The sequence below is a fragment of the Mauremys reevesii genome, linkage group 3 (genome assembly GCF_016161935.1).
Source record: "Mauremys reevesii isolate NIE-2019 linkage group 3, ASM1616193v1, whole genome shotgun sequence".
In the NCBI taxonomy this organism is placed as follows: Eukaryota; Metazoa; Chordata; order Testudines; family Geoemydidae; genus Mauremys; species Mauremys reevesii.
In genome coordinates, this window is record NC_052625.1 from 141,860,255 (window position 1) to 141,885,487 (window position 25,233).

Here is a 25,233-nt window from a genome sequence, read left to right on the forward strand (position 1 = left end):
GAGGGAGATTGGGGATTGGGGGGGGCTGTATCAGGGATAAGGGACTGAGGATAAGAGATGCGTATCAGGGAAGAGGGTATCGGGGCTAAGGGGCAGAAAACAGGGATGGGGCAGTCTCGGGGAGGTACTGGCGGTGGGGGCGCTATCAGAAGGGGCTCGAGGAGGGGCTGGAGGACAGAGGCAGCGCCGGCAGCAATGCCGGCGCCGGGGGCGGTACGGGGGAGAAGGGGCGGTGTCGGGCGGGCAGGGCCCTCCCTGCCGGAGTCACAGAGCGGCCGCTGCCACGTCAGGGCAGTTTCCTGTCGCTGCCGGAGCCGAGTCAGCAGCCGACGCGCGAGTCCCCGCCCCCGCCGTTGCACAGCGGGGAGCGGCCGCCGCCGGGCCGGTCGCAGGGAGCCGCCGTCCGCGCCATGGAGTCCCGCTACAACCTGAAGAGCCCGGGTGAGCGAGCGAGGGGCCGGCGTGGGGCGGGGGCAGCGGGACCCAGCAACCTCCTCCGGGTCCGTCTGCCTGGGCGGGAGGCGGCAGCCGGCTCCCTGCCCGCCGTGCGCTGGGGCAGCGGCTGGCGGCCTCCCTCGAGGCCTCGGCGGCCCCGGGTTGGGCAGCGGGAGGAGCGGGCCGGAAGTCCGGCCCGGAGGCGCTGATAGGCCGGAGCGGGAGCCTCGGAGCTCCCTTGGCACCAGGGCGGCGGGGTCTGCATCGCCCTGCCCGCTGCGCTCTCGGCCCCGGGGGAGACGCTGGCTTGGGCTGGCAGCAGCGAGCCCCTTCCCGGGGGCGGGGAAATGGCTGAATCTCATTCCCAGGTCGCCCTTCTTTCCAGTGGCAGGGGCTCTGCGCGTTCACTTTCCCCCCATGCCACAGCCTCTGTGTGCTCGCCACCTTCGCATACCAGGCACCCCACTTTGCCCACCTGCGTCCCCCCATCCCCTTCGCCAGGGGTTCCCCCCATTCTCCCCACTGTGCCAGGGCTCCCTTCCCTCCTCCCCGCACTGCAGGGTCCCCCATTCTCCTCCCTGTTCCCTTCGCACCGGGGTCCTCATTCTCCCCACCAGGCCAGGGGCTCTGTTTTCCCAAACTCGTCCTCATCAGGATCCCCCATTCTTTACACCAGTGGCTCTCAACCTTTCCAGACTACTGGACCCCTTGCAGGAGTTTGATTTGTCTTGCGTGCCCCCAGGTTTCACCTCAATTAAAAATTACTTGCTTACAAAATCAGACATATAAAATACAGAAGTGTCACAGCTCACTATTCCTGAAAAATTACGCACTTTCTCATTTTTACCATATAACTATAAAATAAATTGCAATATAAATATTGTATGTAGATTTCAGTGTATAATATTTAGAGTAGTCTGGGTTGCCAGGTGTCTGGTTTTCTCCCAGAATGCCCAGTTGAAAGGGGACCCTGTCAGCGCTGGTCAGCACTGCTGATCGGGGCGCAGCGGGGCTAAGGCAGGCTTCCTGCCTGCCCTAGCTCAGCGCAGCTCCCGGAAGTGGTGACATGTCCCTGTGGCCCCTAGCCGCAGGGACTAGGGAGGCTGTGTGTGCTGGCCATGCCCCGAGCATTGGCTCCCCAGCTCCCATTGGCTGGGAACCGTGGACAATGGGAGCTGTGGGGGCAGCACCCACCATGCAGAGCCATCTGGCTGCACTTGCCTAGGGACCAGGCATGCTGGCCGCTTCTGGGAGCAGTGCGGAGCCTGCCTTAGCCCCACTGCGCCACTGCCAGGGAGCCACCTGAGGTAAGCGCCACCTGGCTGGAGCCCACACCCAATCCACTGCAACAGGTCCGAACACCCTCCTACACCCAAACTCCCACCTGGATTCTACACCCCAAACCCTCTCCCACACCCTAAACCCCAGCTCTGAGCCCCCTTCTGCACCCCAAACTCCTCATCCCTGGAGCCCACACCTCCAGTTGGAGCCCTCACCCGCACTCCAAACCCCTTGGCCCCAGCCCTGAGCCCCCTCCTGCACCCCAAACCCCTCATCCCTAGACCCACCCTGGGGTCCGCACCCCCTCCCAACCCCCTGCCCCAGCTGGAGCCCTCACCCCATCCTGCACCTCTGCCCCAGCCCAGTGAAAGTGAGTGAGGGTGGGGGAGAGCGAGCAATGGAGGGAGGAGAGCTGGAGCCTCAGAAAAGGGGCATGGCAGGGCCTCAGGGAAGAGGCTGAGCAGGGGTGTTCTGTTTTGAGTAATTAGAAAGTTGGTAACACTAAGAACAGTATAAACAAGTCATCTATATGAAATTTTAGTTTCTACTGACGTTGCTGGTGCTAGGCAAATATCTATATGAGTTGATGTATCCCCTCATAGGCACTGACTCCATGGGTGCTCTGGGGCTGGAGCACCCGGGGGAAGAATTAGTGGGTGCTCTGCACCGACAGGCAGCCAATTTCCCCCCGGCCTCACTTCCTCCCCCCTTAGTGCGCCGCGTCCCTGCTCCTCCACCTACCTCCCAGCGTTGCCTGCCCGGCCACCGCCAAATAGCTGTTTGGTGGCATTAGCATGCTCCAGGCGTGGGAGGGGGTGAGGAGCAGGAACGTGGCATGCTCAGGGGAGGAGTTGGGCTAAGGCGGGGATTTGGGGAAGGAGTTGGAATAGGTGAAGAGAGGGGGCGGAGTTGGGGCAGGGACTTTGGGGAAGGGGTTGGAATGGGGGTGGGGCCGGGCGCAGAGGGGGAGGTTGAGCACCCATGGGAAAGAGGGGAAGTCAGCGCCTGTGTACCCCCTGGAAGACTTCTGTGAACGGCTGTTGAGAACCACCACTTTACACCCTGTCTCTCTGTGTGTGTCTCCCTCTCCCCTTCCTCTCTTTCACTCTTTTTTAAATTTTTTTTAGCGAGAGAGAGAGAGAGTGTACTTTTCTTCCCTCCAGATTGGATGGTGCCATCTCACCCCAAACAGAAGGCAAAATGGGAGGGAGGAAGGAAGGAAGTTCTCTCTCTCTCTCTGGTTACTCTTGTTTGCTGAGAATCCATCCCCAGTCTCCCAGCAGAGAGAGCAATTAGTTTTCTTTAGGGTGTCAACATATTAAACTCTGTTGGATGGATGAGCAGGACTATTATTCTGTAAGATGTTAATGGTTGGCATAAACAGATGCCAGTGGCTCCATTTGTTGCCCATCTTTTGATGTCCCCAAAATCAATAGGGTTCTGGCCATTGATGCGTGGAATGTTCCTTGAAATTTTGGAAATGATCAGATACAGCATTAAAAAGTTATTACGTTGTGTATAGATAGACAAATACAGAGAAGCTGTCAAGTTGAATGTAAGGCCTCACAAGCCAGCCAATGATGAGGTAGTGTAGGGCGAAGTTTATATTGGCCTGTGTTTGTGATGACTGCATTGCTCATGAGTAAGATGTCTAGATCATTCCAAATTCATGCTAGTAATAATCTAATAATTAAATTTAGCTTTACGAAGGAGGTCAGTATCATTATCCCCATATTATAGATGGGAAAAACATATCATATGTTACTATAATGTAGTTTTAGATATCTGCTTTCTAAAATATGTGGCATCTTAGATGGAAGACAGTGTGTTATAGTGGAGTTTCTCACTCTGGTACTGACCTTATGTGTGACCTTGTGCAAATCACTATACTCTTCTATGCCTCACTTTCACTCATTTGCAAAATTAAAACAGAGACAATGATACTTACTTTCCTTTGTAAAAGCACCTTGAGAGCTATGACTGAAAACTGTTATATAAAAGCAAGATTTAAGTTTTATGGGGAAAACCCCAGGGTTTTATTTACCAGTTGGAACAAAAGACTAATTATTTGAATATTTAAAAAGGTTAAAACTAAGGTGTTTTTTAAAATAAATCAGAATGTTTCTTCTATTGAGAAGTGATGTCTTGACACCCACTAAGGATAAAATTACTTTAAGCCAGAATTTCCAGCTACACTTTTGTTCCTAGCCCTGTTAGTTTGATTAAAAACAGTCACAGAATCACAGAATATCAGGGTTGGAAGGGACCTCAGGAGGTCATCTAGTCCAACTACCTGCTCAAAGCAGGACCAATCCCCAACTCAATCCTCAAATGGCCCCCTCAAGGATTTAACTCTCAACCCTGGGTATGATGTGATGTGGATGAAGTGATGTGAATGCTTTTAGTAAGTGTAACTAGGGAAGAATACTAGAATTAGGAATATATTTTGTAGCAAATGGCATTCTGTATAGTGTGCCTCTTTCTGTACTGCCATTGGCTAAGTACTCCATGGCTGTTCTGTAACAGTGATGGGTGAAACCCAGCTGGCATTGGATATCTGTGCGGAAATCTGCCAAGTCAGTAGGGATGATATTCTGGAGAGAAGCTGGTTAGCTGCTTCTCCTCCTCTTACTCCACACAAAATTGCCCTGGAAGAGTATTCATATTCTTCTAGATGGTGGAGGGGAACAGAGACAATGTTGTAAATACAGAACTCCCTTCTCCTACCTTATTAGTGACTAGGAGCGAGGCATGGATCACTGTTCCCATTGTGCTCCCTGTCAGTACCTGGCCCAGGCTAGGAAAGCTAATGATCCAACTAGCAGGCCAAATCCTGGTCACGTGGCACATGAGGCACATTGCGCATAAGCTGAGAAGAAGTGACTGGGAGATGCTCTGTTTGTGGTACATAACCAGAGGGGACAATCGAGGTGTGGAAGAATTCACGGATAAACTTTAAGATGAAGTTAAGGCTGCAAATATGAATCAGTGAGAGGGACAAAACTTAAGACCTGTGAATTTATATAAACACAAACATTAGAAAACAAGAAAATTGTCAGTTAGGGCAAAACTTTTAAAATAAAAAAGAGTACCACAGCTAGAGTACCACAGTTTTTTGCTTGCTCACCACCAGCTGTTTAAAAGTAACACTTATGATTAGAAGAGGTCCTAAAAACAATAGATCATGCTTTTGGATGAAAAATGTAGCAGCCTTTCTGATGACCTATAACTGTTGCCATCCACCAGTATACTGCCTGTAGATGTCCATCTAGTTTGGAATATACACCTCTACCCCGATATAATGCGGGTTCGCATATAACACGGTAAAGCTCTGACACGCTGCTCTGAGCAGCATGTTAAGGGTGCCGGACCAGGCCGGGCCGAGGGGTTTGATAAGGGGCAGAGGGTCTCAGGGGTGGTCTGGGGGGCAGGAGCTGTGGGAGGGCACTTTTGGGGACCCCGCAGTCCCAGAGTGGCCCGGAGGATTAGCGGGGGGTCGGGAGCAGCCCGCTCTGCTTCCCTTGCCCTGGCCCCAGCCGTGTTGCTCGGGGGAGGGGATTTGGGGGAAGGGACCCCCCCTGCAATCACCAGCAGCGGCAGAAGCAGAACAGTCGGGCCCCAGCCTGCTTCACTCCGCCAGCTCCCAGCCGCAGCGCTCTGCCTCCTTCCGCAGGTGAGTACGGGAGGGATGTCCTTCCCCCAACCTCCCCGCACTCAGCGGCAGCAGGAAGCGGAGCGCTGGGAGCTGGCAGAGTGGAGCGGGCTGGGGCCGCTTCGCTCCGCTTCCCGCCGCCGGTGAGTCCAGGAGGGCGTCCTTTCCCCAACCTCCCTGCACTCACTGATGGCGGGAAATGGAGCATTGCGTCTGGGAGCTGATGGAGTGGAGTAGGCTGGGGCCACACTGCTCTGCTTCCCGCCACTGCCGGTGAGTGCCTGTCAGGGGGTGGGGGAGGTGGATAGAGGTCGGAGCAGTCAGGGGACAGGGAGGTTAGGTAGGGGGTGATTAGGGAGGGGGGGTCCTCTGGAGGGGGCGGTCAGGGAACAAGGAACGGGTGGGGGGCGAAGCAAGTTTGATATAATGCAGTCTCACCTATAACGCGGTGAGATTTTTTTTTTGTCTTCCGAGGACCGCGTTGTATCGGGGTAGAGGTGTATTTACAGGAGTGTCAAATGTAAGACACAGGAGATAATTGTCCCGCTCTGCTCAGCATGGTGAGGCCTCAGGTGGAGTACTATGTCCAGTTCTGGGTGCCACACTTCAAGAAAGATAGGGACAAATTGAAGAGAGTCCAGCGGAGAACAACAAACATGATAAAAGGTTTAGAAAACCTGCCCTATTAGGAAAGGTTAAAAAATAACTGGATGTGTTTAGTTCTAAGAAAAGAAGACTGAGGACAACCCGATAGTCTTCACGTGTCAAGGGCTGGTATAGAGAGGATGATGATCAATTTGTCTCAATCTTCATTGAAGATAGGACAAGAAGTAGTGCACTTAATCTGCAGCAAGGAATTTTTGTTTAGATATTAGGAAAAACTTCTGACTGTAAGGGTAGTTAAGCTCTGGAATAGGCTTCCAAGGGAGATTGTGGAATCCCGATCATTGGAGGTTTTTGAGAACAAGTTGGACAAACACCTCTCAGGGACAGACTAGGTTTACTTGGTCCTGCCTCAGCACAGGGGACTGGACTAGATGACTGCTCAAGATCCCGTCCAGCCTTATGATTCTGTGATTCTAGATTAGAATATTACAACCCATAGCTGAAGCAACACTGGCTTTTCCAAAGGGAGTTGGAATAGGGCATAGTGAGTGGGCAATGCCCTGGCTTTCCTTTGCTGTACTAGCAAGAACAGGTGATCAGAAGAAGGTATAAAATGCTGTATTTATGAACGGTGGACTCGTCTTGGCATGTGTACTCTCCTTCTTACATTCAGCAAAACAAAACAAAACAACCCCAAAAAACTGATACCATAGACAAGACTGTCATAGACAGACACCTGCTTTACTTTGGGTATGACGCTGGTGGTGATATCCATAATACATAACATTATATAAAGTGAATTATAAACAAAACTATGCAAATAAAATTGTGGCAAACATTTTAAAAGTACACCAAAGTTGTTCTGCGGGTATATGTCAGCGTAGCTCACACTCTAGGTGCCCATACTGTAATGAATAATGTAAGCCCTGAAAACCCCCTATTTTTGAATATCTGCATAAAACTGAAAAATGCTAAAAATGAAATTAATATACCTTGAAAAACAGAAGTGCTATAAATAATTCACTGATAGTCACATACATTAGTTAGGATTTTCCCTTACAACTTAAAACCGATGGCTATCTACTATAATGGGGAAAATGACGAGCTGCTAACCTGTTAGTGTCACTATGGTTTGGACAAACCATTCTGAAGTGACTACTACTTTTAATTCTTTTTAACTATTGTAAGGGTGTTGGCCCCCAGTTTAAAACATTGAAAGCCTGCGAGAGGAGAGTTTGAGAAAAGATTTTCACTTCAAGCATTTTTGTGATGTTTTGTGTTTGCTTAAGTAATAATTCTTTGCTTTAAAACGTCAGAATTTATCATTGTGTATGTTCATGTTATGAAAGGCCCTATTGTAACGTGTGCTGTACACAGATGCAACTGTAACTTATTCCTGGATTTCTAAAGTTTGTGCAGTTGTCAGTGTGTGTGTGTGTGTGTGTGTGTATATATATATATATGTGTATGTATATATATATATATATTTAAAATAGGAATAGATTTACCAGGAAGTTACTTGTTTTCTTAGAAAGCAAATACTTAATACTTGAATGGAAAGACCTTCAAGGATATCTCAGGTTGCTGCAGAATGTGGTGTTGGTGGTTCAGTCTATAGCATTCTTTTCTCTGAGGTCTTTAGAGTCTTAGACTTTAAGGTCAGAATGGACCATTATGATCATCTAGTCTGACCTCCTGCACAATGCAGGCTACAGAATCTCACCCACCCACTCCTGCAACAAACCCCTAACCTATGTCTGAGCCATTGAAGTCCTCAAATCATGGTTTAAAGACTTCAAGGTGCAGAGAATCCTCCAGCAAGTGACCCGTGCCCCATGGTGCAGAGGAAGGCGAAAAAACCTCAGGGCCTCTGTCAATCTGCCCTGGCGGAAAATTCCTTCCTGACCCCAAATATGGCAATCAGCTAAACCCTGAGCATGTGGGCAAGACTCACCACCCAGACACCAGGAAAGAATTCTCTGTAGTAACTCGGATCCCGCCCCATCTAACATCCCATTACTGGCCATTGGGCATATTTACTGCTAATAGCCTAATTTTGGCAGTTAATTGATCTTTGACTATCCCATCATACCATCCCCTCCATAAACTTATCGAGCTTAGTTTTGAAGCCAGATATGTCTTTTGCCCCTACTGCTACCCTTGGAAGGCTGTTCCAGAACCTCACTCCTCTGATGGTTAGAAACCTTCATCTAATTTCAAGTCTAAACTTCCAGATGGCCAGTTTATATCCATTTGTTCTTGTGTCCAAATTAATACTGAGCTTAAATAATTCCTCTCCTTCCCTGGTATTTATCCCTCTGATATACACCTCTACCCCGATATAATGCGCCCTGATATAACACGATTTTGGATATAACGTGGTAAAGCAGTGCTCCGGAGGGGCGGGGCTGCGCACTCTGGTGGATCAAAGCAAGTTTGATATAACACGGTTTCACCTATAACGCGGTAAGATTTTTTGGCTCCCGAGGACAGCATTGTATCGAGGTAGAGATGTATTTATAGAGAGCAATCATATCTCCCCTCAGCTGCCTTTTGGTTAGGCTAAACAAGCCAATCTCTTTGAGTCTCCCTTCATAAGACAGGTTTTCCATTCCTCGGATCATCCTAGTAGCCTTTCTCTGTGCCTGTTCCAGTATCTGTCAGTGGGAGGCTAGATTACACAGGATATCCTTAGACTGCTATCATACTGTGTGTGTGTGTGTGTGTATGTATATATAGTCTTGAGAGATGCTAAATAAATAAATCTATTTATTTAGCATCTCAAGACTCTAGTGTTTGCAGACAGGTTAAAGTGCCAGTGCATTAGGCACAGTTATGTGCTAGCCAGTTTAGATCTCAGATTAGGGCTCCTCTAAGGCTCAGGCTGCATCTGCGGCTTCCAGGAGCACCATACCCATCTCAGAAACATGTAGAGCAGCAACTTGGGGTTGACTTCATGCCATTGTGAAGCGCTATTGCCTGGTTGAAGCATCCAGATCTGATGATGCTTTCAGGAGAGATGTGTCAGTAATGAGCATGTTATGCAGAACCCTCCCTCTAGTGGCTGGGACTGATGAACCTGCATGCTGAAACTGAGAAGGTATGAAAAGCTGACCAGGTGCCTGCACTAGGTGTCTCTTTATTGCATGTGATTCTTCAGGCCAGGTTTCCATGACTTAATAATTTGGCACAAATGTTTCTGGAGGGAAAAGATGAAGCTCAATATGAGTGTTTCCTACTTTAGAGATGGGCATGGACTTTGGAGAATGTTGGTATTCGATGTGCAGAATAAATGTCAAGTATCAGAGGGGTAGCCGTGTTAGTCTGGATCTGTAAAAGCAGCAAAGAATCCTGTGGCACCTTATAGACTAACAGACGTTTTGCAGCATGAGCTTTCGTGGGTGAATACCCACTTCGTCGGATGCAAGTATTTTTTTTCAATATCTCTAGCTTGCTTCTTGCTTGCATATATATACCTGCCCCTAGAAATTTCCACTACTTGCATCCGACGAAGTGGGTATTCACCCACGAAAGCTCATGCTGCAAAACGTCTGTTAGTCTATAAGGTGCGACAGGATTCTTTGCTGCTTTTACAGAATAAATGTGGCATTTCAGCTATTTCTAGAGGAGGGAGATTTTTAAAATTAAATAATTTGAGAATTACAAAATGAGATTGTTTCACAAGTAGCATTATATCCTGCATCACAGGATTTGAAAGATTATTCATCCAGGGTGAGTAGGAAATTTTCCAGGACAAGTACCATCAGCTTATGCAGAATCTAACCTTTCTTTTTCTTAAGCATTATTATTAATTATTTGTATTTTATCAGTGACTAGAAGCATCCACTAAGATCAAGGTCCCATTGTGATATGGACAGTACAAACATATAGAGGGAGTTCCTGACCTGAAGAGCGCACAGTCTAAATAGACATGACAGACAAAGGGTAGCAGAGGGGAAGCATTGTTATGGGGAGCTGAGCCACCAAGAGATTGTGACTTGCCTAAAATCACAGAGGAATTCTAGAAATTAAATCCAGATCTTCTGAATTACCAAGACAGTACTTTAGCCACCCGGCCATCCTTCACTGTTTCTAGCACTTATGTTTGTGAAAATAACCTTCTAAGTGTGAACTGAGATTAAACTGTTACAGTGCTGTCTTCCTAAGTCTGTAGACTGATTGCTCCAGTGTTTCTCCATCTACTCAGAACTTTTCCAAGCTGTGTGAGAGAGAAAAATGACCAAATCATGTTAGTTTTCACCAGGATGGATTTGATTTAAATCAAATTGATTTAAATCACTAGTCAGGAAGACTCTTTAATCATGGATTTCTACATAAAAGTGCATTCTTGTTGGTTATTATAACCGTAATACATATTCTTCACAACTCAGAGATACATGTAGGTTTCATTTTTAGAAGGTACATACTATATGTTTTTAAAGGGATTTATTTTGAAAACTTTTCAAATTAGTTTTACAGCTATATCAGAAAGTGAATGATTGATTGTTTGGTTATTTCATTTACCAAAGGTAATTGAAGCAGATATTTATGAAGTCATTGGGGGGTGAACTATCTCCAATTCAACAGGTTTATCATTAATATTTGGAGGATTTTCTTGCCATGTGGTATTAGGAGAACATCACGAGACAGAGGTTTACATTGTTTTATTTAACTAAAACAACAATGTTATTTATTCTGGATTTTTTTCTTCAACAGCAAACATATAATATTGTAACAAAACAAGCATATGAATTTTTTAATTTAGTTAAACATTGAAGTTTTTTAAAATCAGGTTTGTTTTTGTTAAAATTGTTTTTAACTAAAATAGTTAAATGAAATATTTAAAAAAATAAACAAAAATAAAATCGACTGTGTCATCCAGGTCAACATGAGAAGCTTAAAATATTGGCTTCTGCAGCTAACTCAGTCATCTTCACCTTCGTTTTCCTGTTTGTTCTTAATCTGGAAAAGAAAAACAAGCTTTCCTGCTTTTTCAGGTCCCAAAAGATTTCTCAATTTGGAATGAATTAGTCCAAAGGAAAAAAATATTCTTCCTACACCGGCAGAAGAAGCTACTGCTGTTAAAAGTGAGATTATCTCTTCAGCAGTCTCTGAATCCAAGTGCTTAAGTGACTTCCACCAGTTCACTGGTGTGACCACCTTTAAAACATCAGCAAACATATATTTCTTGAATGGTTCTTATTCCCAAACTGGGTCTCTTTTACAGCTTGCTGCCATCATAAGTTTTCCCTTCTAGTGAGAGAATGCGATGGTAGATCTCAAATCAGTGAAGGCTACACAAAGAAAGACCTCAAGACTTCTGGAATATGCTGCTCAAACAGTTTCACTTTTGTTTCTACTGCCTGTCCCTTCCTTCTCACATTTATCTCCAGACTTCTTCTTCTCCTTGTCCAGATCTATTCTGCTAGGGTGACCAGATATCCCGATTTTATAGGGACAGTCCTGATTTTTGGGTCTTTTTCTTATATAGGCTCCTATTCCCCCCACCCTCTGTCCCGATTTTTCACACTTGCTGCCTGGTCACCCTATATTCTGCACCCAACAATCTTCTATTCATTGAACGTTTTGAAACTTTGCACTTTTAGAAAGAGGTAAGGAATTGACTCTGTGTACACAAATTTGCAGAGGGACAGTAGGGTTGAGGTCTGTTATTTCTCACTTTTTCTTTCTCTCTCTATTTATTTAAAAACATTTTTGCTGTTAACGAGCATGTTATCTCTGGAGAGACAAATCCACAGTTTGAGAACTGCAATACTAAGCATCTCTGATGGTATCTTCTAGACTGAACACTGAGTCCCATTGGGTAGATAGAAAGATTAACCTAAATAATCTATTCAGAAGACACTGGAACCCCATAAAATTAGGTCCCTAATCCATGCTATTGGAACTCATTTACAAAACTTTTCTTAAACATTACATGAATATATTGTCTCATACTATAGAATTAGAATTTATAATCCCTATTCCATGATGAGATCTTTGAGCTATAATGTATCTTAATTAAAATTATCTTTAGATAGGTTTTTTCCTAAAAAAGCATTTTATCAAAAAAAAAATTGATTTTTAATTTTTTTTTAATCATTGATTTTTATCCACCTTGGTTTTCATTTCCATTTGAGGAGATGTGAAACTAAAAGGAACCAGGTCAATATCATGCTATTGCTTATAGTTTTAACAAGCGACAACAAAAGCGTCAGACCCCTGGTGCTATTCACTATGGAAGTCTGCGGGAAGATTAGAGTAGCATGCACAACCACTCATCCCTTGCAACATCAAGAAAACTGCGAGAGGGATGGAGTACTGGAGACCACCTCCACACATAGCATCCAGAAAGTTGGCAGAAGTATAAAATCCAAGTTTCTCCTCCCTTGGTTTTCACACCTCAACTGCTAGAACAGGGCCTCATCCTCCCTGATTGAACTAACCTCGTTATCTCTAGCTTGCTTCTTGCTTGCATATATAAACCTGCCCCTGGAAATTTCCACCACTTGCATCCGAAGAAGTGGGTATTCACCCACGAAAGCTCATGCTGCAAAACGTCTGTTAGTCTATAAGGTGCCACAGGATTCTTTGTTGCTTTTACAGATCCAGACTAACACGGCTACCCCTCTGATACTTCCTCCCATATGTTTTCTGTAACTCCTTTCTTCTCTCCCCTCAACACTTTCTCTTTTGCCAGTAATCCCATCAATGTTCTCTCCCCTCTCGTACACTCTCACTCATAGCTACACACTCAACAGTGGAAAGTTAACCAAATATCTAGTAGACAGAAGACCAAACTTAATAGACACAGATGTATGAAAAACTGGGGGGCGGGGGGGGTGACTGCTAATCAGGCCAGGTGAAGAGATACCCTCCACTCCTTCCCAGTTGCTTGGAAAGGTAAGCGTGCTGGGATTTCTATAAGGTGCTGTCCCTGGACCATGCACAGTAGCTATCTTTCATATCACTCTCATAGTAGTAAGTGTTTGATATGTGTGAAGCCCAACACCCACCCAACCCTCTCTGACTACTGGAATGAAAGAGAAGGAAGCTTTCTGTGTTTCCCCTTCCATCCTCAGCCTCATGGTCACAGGCAATGACTTATTTTTCGCTGGGGGTGTTCCATCCTGAAGCTCCGCCCTTGCTCCACCTCTTCCCGCCCTCATTCCATCCCCAGCCACTAAGGCCCCTGCCCTCGCTCCACCACCAGCCCCCCCAAGCCGCCTGCCCTCGTTCCGCCCCCAGACTCCCAAGGCCTCCACCCATAGCTTGCTGTTCTTTGCCCTCCCCCCAATCCCCTCCCCGAGATGCCAAACAGCAGATCAGCAGCACTGCCAATCAGCTATGGCTGGTGAGTACTGAGCGCCCTTTTTTTCCCCCATGGGTGCTCCAGCCCGTAGCACTCACGGAGTTGGCACCTATGATCATGGTTACTACAAGGGTGGACCTCCCACTGGATTTTATACTTCTGCCAACTTTCTGGATGCTATGTGTGGAGGTGGTCTCCAGTACTCCATCCCTCTCGCAGTTTTCTTGATGTTGCAAGGGATGAGAAACTTCTCCTCCCTTGGTTTTCACACCTCAACTGCTAGAACAGGGCCTCATCCTCCCTGATTGAACTAACCTCGTTATCTCTAGCTTGCTTCTTGCTTGCATATATAAACCTGCCCCTGGAAATTTCCACCACTTGCATCCGAAGAAGTGGGTATTCACCCACGAAAGCTCATGCTGCAAAACGTCTGTTAGTCTATAAGGTGCCACAGGATTCTTTGTTGCTTATATGGGAGGAAGTAGAAAACATTTTTGTAATAATAGAAAGAGATGAGAGGGTGGAGGGAAGAAAGAAGGAAAAATGGAAATATACTGAAAAATAACTCAAAAAAAGATGCACCATTATTTGTTTTGAGGGGTGGATAGGGAAATGGAGTGGAGTAAAGACAGGAAGGAAAAAACAGAAGCAAGAGAGTCATAGTAAATAGGGCTAGTCAAATAGTACTTGACAACTATATTATTCAGTGACTGTCACTGGCATTTGTAGAATTTCATTTGATACTTTTGTGGTATTTGACTAGTACTACAGATAGCTAAGTACTTTTTGGCGGTTATATTAGATGAATACTGGTAGAATTTATTCAACTTTTTTTTTTGCTATTTGATAAGCTCTAATATTAAGTTACATCTTAAAAATATTATGTTGATTCACAATATTTTACAAATAAATACAGCATCCAACTGTTCCATTCCTTTAAATTGCAGGAGGTGTGGCATTGGTGAGGTGTGGCGTGGCGTGGCGTTGGACCTCAATACAGAAAGTACTTAAGCATGTACCTAACTGTAAGCACATAAGTAGTCCCCGTTGACTTCAGTGGGACTGTTCATGTGCCTGAAGTTAAACACGGGTTTAAATACTTTCCTGAACTGAGGCCTTAGTGTGGGAATGGTGGCACAAGTATTTTTCATCCTTACTGGTAGGCTTAGTTCTCAAGGTAGGGTAAATGTTTCGAGCTCCATGTATGTATGATTTCAAATGGCAAAATGTAAAGTGTATGATGTGTGTGTCCATGTACTTTCCAGTGTTCAGTCCTCTCGTAGAAATCTCTCAATGATTTTGTTTGAAATGTTAAAGATAATAGTTGTGTAGCTTTCCTGACTGTTAGCAGTCAAGGTGTAAAGTTTTTTAGGGCTTGTCTTCACTAGTGTGCTATATTGGCATATATCAAGTCAGCTGTGTTGATACAGCACGTCTGATGAAGATGAACTATGTTGATGGGAGAGTGGTCTCCCATTGATATAATTACCCCACCTCAACGAGAGGTGGAAGCTACGGCAGCAGAAGAGTGTCTCCCGTTGACATAGCCTGGTGTAGACAGTGCTTTAAGTCAATGTAACTTACATTACTCGGGGTGATTTTTTCACACCTCGGAGCAACGTAAGCTACGCCGACTTAGTGGTAGTTCTTCTTGTGATAAAATGTAATGATAAGTATGTCTTGTTCATCTGTATTTATTGAAAGCAATTGTGAAATCCTAGTAAATGTTTTTTTTATATTTCCACCCCATAGCTTTAATGTAAGGGCTGAATTAATAAATCACGTACGTTTTACTCATAATGTTCAGATACGTTATTTGGGAAACTGCGAAACAACTAAATATAATTTTTCTCAGAACTTAGTGCTCTTAGGATAAAGGATTTAATGAGTCATAGCTGAGTAATTTGTCATGTGCATCTTGGAGGAGAAGGAAGTCAGGTGAGAGAAACATGGTGTGCTGGACCATATAAGCTGCTTTGTTAGATGAAGTGACTCCTTCAAGATAATGCTAACAAAATCTTCTGTATATTTTACATTTTTTATTTTTTAAGGGAGCTTTTCATATTGATATACCAAATTTCCTTTTTCAGCTGTCAAACGTTTAATGAAGGAAGCAGCCGAATTGAAGGATCCTACAGATCATTACCATGCACAGCCCTTGGAGGTTAGTTTCTGTATATGTTCACTGTAGCTGCTAGTTTGTGACTGCTGTATAATACCTAATATTATTTTTCTGCCTGGTTACATTGCTTTAAGTCTATACATAATATTTAATTTTGGTTTTAGAGATTAATACACCTTATTAAAATGGTCAGATTTTTATTTTTTTCCTTGAAAACTATCAGGAACAGTTTAAATCTAATGACACGTCACGGACTTGACTCATCGGTTAAAAAGTACATAATAAAAGTTAAGATTATAGCTAAGTAGTCATGTCACATTGTTGCAATATGTTTTTCCCCTGGGGATTGCATAACATCATAATTTAAATGTGAAGTGGGTATGCATCCAAAAAGAAATTCATGTTATGTTATGAAGTTACCCCAGCAGAAAGTTCAAGGCTAGATCCTGTAATTGGATTGACATGTGTGCAGCCCTGTGCATACATAGGAGCCCATTGAAGTTACTGGTTCAGTATGAGCAGAAGGGTGCAGTTGCAGGATCTCACCTTTTTATTTAAAAAAAAAATAATAATAATCTTACCCTAAAGATGCTATCTATGCTGCAGTCTCAGTCCTGCAAATTTTATAAACAGTCAAAAATTTGAGGAAAGGTAAAATTCTAGTGCTGACAAGAATGAAACTTTAAAAAAAAAATCCTAATGATTTATGTTACAGTATTGTGGAGTTTCTGATGTTAGGCTGTAAATGGAAAAAACCCCAATTAAAAAATAAAAATAAAATAAAAGATGGATGTTTATCCAATAAACACCAGAAATGGTTATCTGTATCTATAGGTTTGTCTACATGGAGCAGTAATGCAGACTTTGGGGGTGTGATTTTTAAAGTGTACTAAAGCAGCAGTTCTCAAACTGTGGGTTGGGACCGCAAAGTGAGTCGCGACCCCATGTTAATGGGGTCTCCAGGGCTGGCTGGGGCCCAGGGCCAAAGTCTGAGCCCCACCGACCTGGGTCAAAGCCAAAGCCCGAGGGCTTCCGCCCAGGTTGGTGGGGCTCAAGTTACAGGCCCCCTGCCTGGGGCTGAAGCCCTTGGGCTTTGGCTTTGGTCCCCCTGCCCAGGCCAGTGGGGCTCGGGCTTTGGCTTTGATAGCCGCCCTTTCCCCCCCCCCCCCTCGACCTGGGGTGGCAGAGCTTGATTAGGCTCAGGCTTCGGTCACCTCTGCTGGGGTTGTGTCATAAATTTTGTTGTCAGAAGTTGGTCACGGTGTACATTAATTTGTTCATGTAGACTTTGCTGGTATACACTAAAGGTTCCCTAGTGTGCTTTAAGATAGTGCTGTTTGAAACAGTATTACATTAAAGTGCACTAGGGAATGTTACAAACAGATTACTCATTACAATATATACAGAGAGAGAGAGCCCTGAAAACCCCCAATTTTTGGACATCTATATACAACTCAAAAATTTCTAAAAGCAAACCTTAAAAAACAGAAGCCCTAAATGTTGGGACTTTGCCATTTGATGGAATTTTTGCAAAAAAGCTTAGTGCACTTCGCATACTTAGCGCACTTAACATGCTTTTGGGTGCTATAAAATACAGATTATTGTTATTGGTTAGCTTTTGTTTTTACTTGCAGTTTTTCTCCTGAATAGTGATTTTGGTAAAATATCAACTTTTATGTTTTTACTTATTTCTGTTTTATTTTAATTCCAGTATTTTAAACCAAGTTTAGGGATAAACAGCACCTGGATTTTTGTAATAGTAAGAATAAGAAGGCCTGTTTCAGGATGTTATTTGCTGGTAGTTTTGTATGAATGTGCTGATTGCTTGTTAGGACAGTCTCTCTCTCCTGGGGAGAGAACAGTGAGAAGCAGAACCTGAATAAATGTTGATAGTACTATTCTGTCCTTTCAAGAGTGATAAGTAGGTGGCCAAACATAGATAGAGCTGTGATCCAGCACTCCGCATTAGTCATAAGTAGGGATATGACTTTGTCACAGTGTTGGTCACCACTGTTACCAGAACCTGTGAATTTTGCTGTTGATTTCAACTCAACTGTGAAAACGGTGAGCATGTCTTAATTAACAAGAAGCAATCATGACTTTTTCACGGTGTCAGCGGAAGTGAAAAAGTTAAAATGCAAACCTCTGAATAACGGTAAATAGCGGATAACAACAACAGCAACAAAATATGAGTAAAAATTGGCAAAGTGCTAAGCAACGAGCACAGCTATATTCTCAAACATTTAATGAAAACAAAGGAAAGTTATTTTGTATGTAGTGCAGCATACATGTTGATTTTACTAGAAACACTAGCTGTGACAAGAATCTAGAAAGTGCAACACATAAGTACCAACAAGAGGCATTACAAGTGGAGGAAAACAGAAATCTGAAACGTCAGAAAACAGCTGTTTACTGATCGAAGAGCAGCTTTACAGGAGATATGAAGCTTTCACAATAACAGAAGCCTTTTCTGCCTCTTGCATACCCTTGACAATTCAAAATTCAGAGGGGTTTTTAGAATGCAATCTGGAACACACATTGGAGTTATACCTAGTGCAGACCAGTTTAGGAAGTTTTACTTACCCAAGAATTTTGATTATGACATTCAATAATTGGAGAGACAAGGTGGCTGAGGTAGTATCTTTTACTGGACTAACTTCTCTCGTCTCTCTCACCAATAGAAGTTAGTCCAATAAAAGATAACTTCTGTTGGTGAGAAAGACGAGAGAAGTTAGTCCAGTAAAAGATACTACCTCTCTCACCGTATCTCTCTAATATCTTGGGACTAATATCCCAAAACTGCATACATTCAAGAATTAAAAGAAAAATTGCATGGCTTTGAAGGAATCAGTGTGGTAGCAGATGAAGCTATTGATGCTGAAGACATATATGTACTCAATATTCTCGCCATCCTTGGCCCAACAAGCAATGACAACAAAGCTACTTCAGCTCCATGTGAACAAAAAAAGCTGAAAGTATTTTGTTGAGTTATGAGGTTTTGGAAGCAGTTAATTTAAAACAGTAAGCTAGACAATAAGGGAAACTGTTGAGAAATTCATAATACCATTTGATTGCGTGACAGATAATGCCACCTACATGATGAAAGCTTGGGATTGAGGTTTGAAACCTTTATTTTTAAATGCAGTACACCTGATGTGCATGGTGCATTTGCTTAACCTTGTTGGCGATTTGTGGATGTAAATGCATTTGTTGTGGCTATAAAACAGGCTTTCACTGCCTGCCCTGCAATGAAAGCACAGTTTTGTATGTTTCTAATTGAAAAAGGGAAAAGTCCTTGCATCCTACCAACCCCTGCAATAATCAGATGGAAGCTGGTTCAGAGCACCTCTTTATCATCTTGAATATGCTGAGGATTACATTTCATTTTTTAGAAAAGGGAATGATAATAGTTTTAATGTGTTGCAGAGGTTAATCTCTGCCAATCTGCATAAATTAGAGGCTCTGGAAGAATTAGAGGCTCTAAAGGAGCTTGTGCCACAAATCATGAATACTTTCACGGTTTATGAAGAACCCACAGTTCAGGCTCATTAGGTGAAAAAATGACTGTGATCTTGTGCTGTGAGCTGAGAGCTCTGTTGAAATTTACCAATATCAAACAACCAAAAATTGCACCTCTAGAAAGCACAATAAAAAGTAAGTCATACATGGAATCTGACTCAACCTCCCGCTTTTGCCAACCTGCTGCTACTTTTTTCAGTGCTCCTTAACTGTAGCCTCTGCAATGCTGCACTGTCTTATAGTAGTTATCCTCATTTAGCTTTCTTCTGATTTTGAATTTTGAATTTTTGCTATTCTACAGAGCTACAGTTAATGCTTATTTTAATAAAGTAATGATTATCTGTTTTTGTCCTGTTCTCTCTGACTTATGTGCGCTTGTTTTTTTTGTTTTTTAGGATAATCTTTTTGAATGGCATTTTACTGTTAGAGGCCCTCCAGATTCGGATTTTGATGGAGGAATTTATCATGGACGAATAGTACTACCACCAGAGTATCCCATGAAACCCCCAAGCATCATTCTGTTAACAGTAAGAGTATTTAGCAGTCATCCTTTTTTATATGGTCATTTCAACTAGAGGGGTAGCCGTGTTAGTCTGGATCTGTAAAAGCAGCAAAGAGTCCTGTGGCACCTTATAGACTAACAGACGTTTTGGAGCATGAGCTTTCATGGGTGAATACCCACTTCGTCGGATGCATGTAGTGGAAATTTCCAGGGGCAGGACAGTCTCTACAGAAAAGGATAAATGGACACAGATCAGATATTAGGAATGGCAATATACAAAAACCTGTAGGAGAACACTTCAACCTCCCTGGCCACACAATAGCAGATCTTAAGGTGGCCATCCTGCAGCAAAAAAACTTCAGGACCAGATTTCAAAGAGAAACTGCTGAGCTTCAGTTCCTCTGCAAATTTGACACCACCAGCTCAGGATTAAACAAAGACTGTGAATGGCTAGCCAACTACAAAACCAGTTTCTCCTCCCTTGGTTTTCACACCTCAGCTGCTAGAAGAGGGCCTCATCCTCCCTGATTGAACTAACCTCGTTATCTCTAGCCTGCTTCTTGCCTGCATATTTATACCTGCCCCTGGAAATTTCCACTACATGTGTCCGACGAAGTGGTTATTCACCCACGAAAGCTCATGCTCCAAAATGTCTGTTAGTCTATAAGGTGCCACAGGACTCTTTGCTGCTATTTTAACTAGAGTAACCTTAAAAGACATTAACAAATCATTTTGGGCAATATGAGAGAGAGTTTACTTAGAGAAAAGTGCAGAATTGTGGCTTTTTGTTTTGTTTATCCACTTGTATACCTGTAAATGAGACTAAATGAAAAATTTGAAGACTATTTATGCAAGATTACATACATTATGGAAAAACCACTGTTGGATGAACTGAACTTAGTGCTTTGACCACTGAAAGCACTACAGTGGGTCGTCTGCAGGGTTTTGGACTTTTAGATCTACAGTACAAATCTCTACCACTTGAGTTAATGGAGTAACTGGTAGTAGTAGTAGTAGTAGGCTGTTATCCTCTGTGTGGACCAGCTACTAGAAGGGGATGAGACACATGCTTTTCTAGTAGGTTTCACAGCTGTTTGTTGACAGCAGAGGAATATTAGATGCTAGGATTCCTGAGTTCAGTTCCAGGTTCAGAAGGGGAGCTTGCTACAGTGGTTATGGACCCTTCTGTTCCTATGCCCTCAGCTTGTTCCTGTCCTCCTCTGTTCCTGTACACCCCTGGTTCCTGCCCTTTCAGCCTCTGCTTCTAGTCATCCCCACTCACTGGGTCCTTCCCTCTTCCTCTGCTCTCCTCTACCTTCTGGCTCCTGCAATCTCTTTACCTACTCTGCATTCCAATTTGCTGCTCATCCTTTACACTGGCTGTGTCTCAGACAGGGAGCATAGTGCAGGAAGGACAGTTTCACTGCTCTCAGTCCTGTGCCCTGTACCACAGCGAACCCCAGCAGCAGGGAGGAGTAATTGCAGGGAAGATCCTGCTGAGCCCTTGGAACCCTGGGCTGCAGCATGCCCAGTGCAGTTGGAATCATCAGAAAATTTATCTGCCACACTCTGTCAAGCCTCTAGTAAGCATGTACAAACTGAGATTTTTCAAAGGGTTATAAATTGGTCACATTTGGATAATTTTCACTGGGATGGCAAAAAGCACTTTCCTGGTGTCAAATTTTAAGTCCCTCCAAAGCAGAGAGGTGCTAGAGTTTCTGAACTGAAGATTTGTTAAAAAAAAAAAATTTAACAGGCAAAACAATGTATTTTTTCCTAATCTCATTCTTGGAAACTGCTGAACCGTTTGTTTAAAAAACCTTTTTAGCTGAAACTTTCCCCTCCAAATCAGCCTCATGTGAATACCCAACATGGATTTGGCAAATGTTTGGCTAAGTCATAAGCAACTGAAAACAGGGTCTTATGATTGAAAGTATCAGGCAACCTTAACTATAGGTGGTGCTACCAGCTCTGCTTGTATATATAACAAGAGTTAACCTTTCACCTTTTGCAACACTTAAAATATGTTTTGGCAAAAACATGACAGCATCATGGTGGCCTTAACTTCTAAATTATTTTATATGATTCAAAAAATTGATTATGATCACCCATTATTCCAGTAAATTGTCTATAGTATTCTTGGCTTTTAAATCATTGAAATTATTCTCATTTGTCATATGAAATGTTGCAGATCTTAAAAGTGGAATACAGAACTCACTTTTGGAGGATTTCTGCTATTTGTTATGTTTAAAAGATATCTTATGATAGAAATGAGAGATTGTCTTAGTGCTTTGTGCAGACAGCAGCAAGGGTGGCTTCAACAAATCTAATCTAGCTTTATATTGGTGTCCTTTGTTCAGTTGTTATATGATGTTTGCAAACAGATTTACTTGAAAAGATTTTTACCGCTTAGTTTTTTTTGGTAGAAGCTAGTTTAACAAGGAATATTTGGGTTCAAGAATGTCTTTTTTTTTTTTTTTTTTCATTTTTCTTCCCCAACTCCCTTCCCTGAAGGCCAATGGCAGGTTTGAAGTAGGGAAGAAAATTTGTTTAAGCATCTCAGGACATCACCCTGAAACGTGGCAACCTTCATGGAGTAGTGAGTATTACTTAACATTCAATGTAATTCTTCTTCAGCAAAACATTGAACACCAACAAAACTAGTTTTCAGAATTATATTAAAATTATATGTGGAGAAAGTGGATAAGGAAAAGTTATTTACTTATTCCCATAATACAAGAACTAGGGGGTCACCAAATGAAATTAATAGGCAGCAGGTTTAAAACAAATAAAAGGAAGTTCTTCTTCACACAGCGCACAGTCAACTTGTGGAACTCCTTACCTGAGGAGGTTGTGAAGGCTAGGACTATAACAGCATTTAAAAGAGAACTGGATAAATTCATGGTGGTTAAGTCCATAAATGGCTATTAGCCAGGACGGGTAAGGAATGGTGTCCCTAGCCTCTGTTTGTCAGAGGATGGAGATGGATGGCAGGAGAGAGATCACTTGATCATTGCCTGTTAGGTTCACTTCCTCTGGGTCACCTGGCATTGGCCACTGTCGGTAGACAGGATACTGGGCTAGATGGACCTTTGGTCTGACCCGGTACGGCCGTTCTTATGTTCTTATATTCTTTGTGAAATTATCCATTATCTTATCTCAGTTGTATACTGTGCTCATCAGCAAATCATTTAAGCACATTGCTTGATATATGGGCCAATCTCTGATGACATGCAGAAGAACTTCTTTTACTTACTCTCCTGATCTTAAGGAGACACTGGAAATAACATTGTTTCAGCTTCAAAGAGTCCTGTAGCACCTTATAGACTAACAGACATATTGGAGCATGAGCTTCTGTCCCTTATAAAGAAATAAGTAGAATGGAGGGAAGAGGCACATGGTTTTAGTGTTGTCTTTTTTCCTGGATAAGTTGATAACTAAACTTTGAATTTAATTCATTTCTATTAAGGTCACTTAGTTTCTTTGTAAACAAATCTTAGTTGAATTGACAATGGAATCAATATCTTATTACGGTATCTGTTGATCACAGGACTAAAAAAAATAAATTCCAAGACAATACCTTATTTGCTGAATGCCAACTAATTGTATGTTTCTCCAGGGGTAAGGTAAAGGGTAAGTAGAAGTCTTGGCTGGTGCTGTGAGCACTTTCTCTCCTGTTTCAATCTAATTTAACCATTCATGCCACTTTCTATTCAGGTTAGCAGGGCTGGCCTTTAGGGTCTGAAAAATCCAAAGCTATGCCCCAACTCCGTTTTTGGACCCACATACATGTCCATATTAATCTCCATTTTTAATCAGAATAGGAAAAATAGCCCCTGAATTTGTAGAGCTTGCCTTGGTATAAATTAATCACTAGGGTTGAAATATGTCACCATAATTTTCCATAAACAACAGGGGTTAGTCACAGTTTCCACCACAGTTGTCTGGAACTAGCTGTTGGGACCTGTGTAGCCCATGATCATAAGTCCCATTTTTTTTTTTTTTTTTGGTGGATGCAAGGACTATGGCTACCACTGTCACTAGGCTGCCTTGAGTTCTGCAGATTAAATGGTTCCTCTGCTGAGCCAAAGCAGACAGAAGTAGGAAGGCTGTCTCCCCTCAACCTGAGCAGCAACTGCGGCATACTGGAAGGTGGAACCTGGCCTCCCACCCACCCTCAGCAGCACCCTTCCTCAGTCTTGTGAGAAGAGTGGGAAAACAAGAAGCACCATAGGAGAAGAAGTCTCATAGGGAGAGAGTAAAGGGGGCTGATCTCAAGGGAGGAAAAAGATGGGGTACCCAGGAAGGGGAAAGGTAAAGTGGTATGTTTGAGATCAGTGAAGGGATGTGAATTGGTGTGAGAGGGAGCTATAGGGAGGACTTGGAAGAGACAATGGAATACAGATGGGCTCAAGGGGCTGGGAGATCAAGAGAAGTATGGTGAACTATTGATATTTATTTGCCCTGTGTAAACAAGCAAGTAGAATTTTACAAGACTGTGTATATAAAACATTTTGAGTATTGTTTTAAATTTATAGTTATGAAAAATGCTTTGAATCCTATTTTACTTCCTAGTCTGGTCACTTTGCTATTCAAGCTGATTCAGAATGAAAACAATCTAGGTTGGATATTAGGAAAAACTATGTCACTAGGAGGGTGGTGAAGCACTGGAATGGGTTACCTAGGTAGGTGGTGGAATCTCCATCCTTAGAGGTTTTTAAGGCTCGGCTTGACAACGCCCTGTCTGGGACTATTTAGTTGGGATTGGTCCTGCTTTGAGCAGGGGGTTCGACTAGATGACCTCCTGAGGTCTCTTCCAACCCATATCTTCTATGATTCTACGAGTAGTGTGTGGTCAACTGAGTAACATGGTTTGTAATTCTGACATGGCACTCTGTACTAAATGAACGCTATAAGGAGAGGGGAGGCTCCAAGACCCTAAGTTTAAAATGACTGAATAGTTTTTGCTTTTTGTAAGTCTCACTGCAATATACTACTTTTACCTTTCCCTGAAGTGGGAAGAGGAGGAATCATGCAGCAGGATGCATTGCAGAAGGCCCCATCTTTTTATGTCCCCCTCCGCCCCATCTGTCACTGTTTAACAATATGGCATAAAAACAATCATTTGTCCCTACCCTGGCTATAAATTGCACACTTAAATATACTGAAAGGATTAAATTCTATGACCAGAGTACTGTGGAAAACCAGGGCTCATAGAATTGTGCATGAATCAGCATGTTCTGCTGAAGCAGAATTACAGCTATGAACATTTTGAGGCTGCAGAATCTCAGGGGTTTTATTAGCAGAACAATTTTTCAGTCTCTGCTTAATAGCTTTTAAACTTTTTTCGGCAATTGTTGAGGGCTTTTGTGGGCAGTATATATGCTGCTGTGGTATTTATTATCTGTGGGTTTGTATGTTAATTTTCTTAGGTATTATCCAACTGGGTAACACTTCTGTGATTGCCTATTTATTTAATTACTGTTATGGTGCCTTAAATTTTCATATAGGCATTGTTTTATTATATATAATAAACAATTGTAATAAATCAAAAGAAGAAACATGTACACATGACAGGTATGTTATGTTCATTGCAGACACACAGAAAAACTAGTCCTTGTCCCGGTGTGCTGACAATCTAAGGCCCAAATTTAGCAAATAACTGTACGTAGGCCATGCCAATTTAATCTCCTTATTATGGTCCTTTTCCACCCTGTTTCCTCCCTCCTTGTTTTGAACTCAGCTGTTCATTTTGATCCATTATTTCTATGGGTCTTAGCCTTCCTTTTCAGTCTTTATCCTCT

The 25,233-nt window shown here is 43.1% G+C and overlaps 1 protein-coding gene across 2 annotated transcripts in view; it reads left to right on the forward strand.

Annotated features, from left to right (window-relative positions):
• The first annotated feature begins 297 nt into the window (after positions 1-297).
• Positions 298-25,233, forward strand: part of UBE2J1 (ubiquitin conjugating enzyme E2 J1) — a 50,057-nt gene continuing 25,121 nt past the window's right edge. The window contains exons 1-4 of one of the 2 annotated variants that reach the window (XM_039531121.1): positions 298-441; positions 15,377-15,450; positions 19,323-19,454; positions 21,944-22,028. In XM_039531121.1, the coding sequence (XP_039387055.1) occupies positions 411-441; positions 15,377-15,450; positions 19,323-19,454; positions 21,944-22,028 (322 nt within the window). In that variant the 5' untranslated portion in view covers positions 298-410. Of the gene's footprint in view, positions 442-1,720; positions 1,743-15,376; positions 15,451-19,322; positions 19,455-21,943; positions 22,029-25,233 lie in introns of those variants that run through there. The other variant, XM_039531122.1, reaches the window with a different exon arrangement.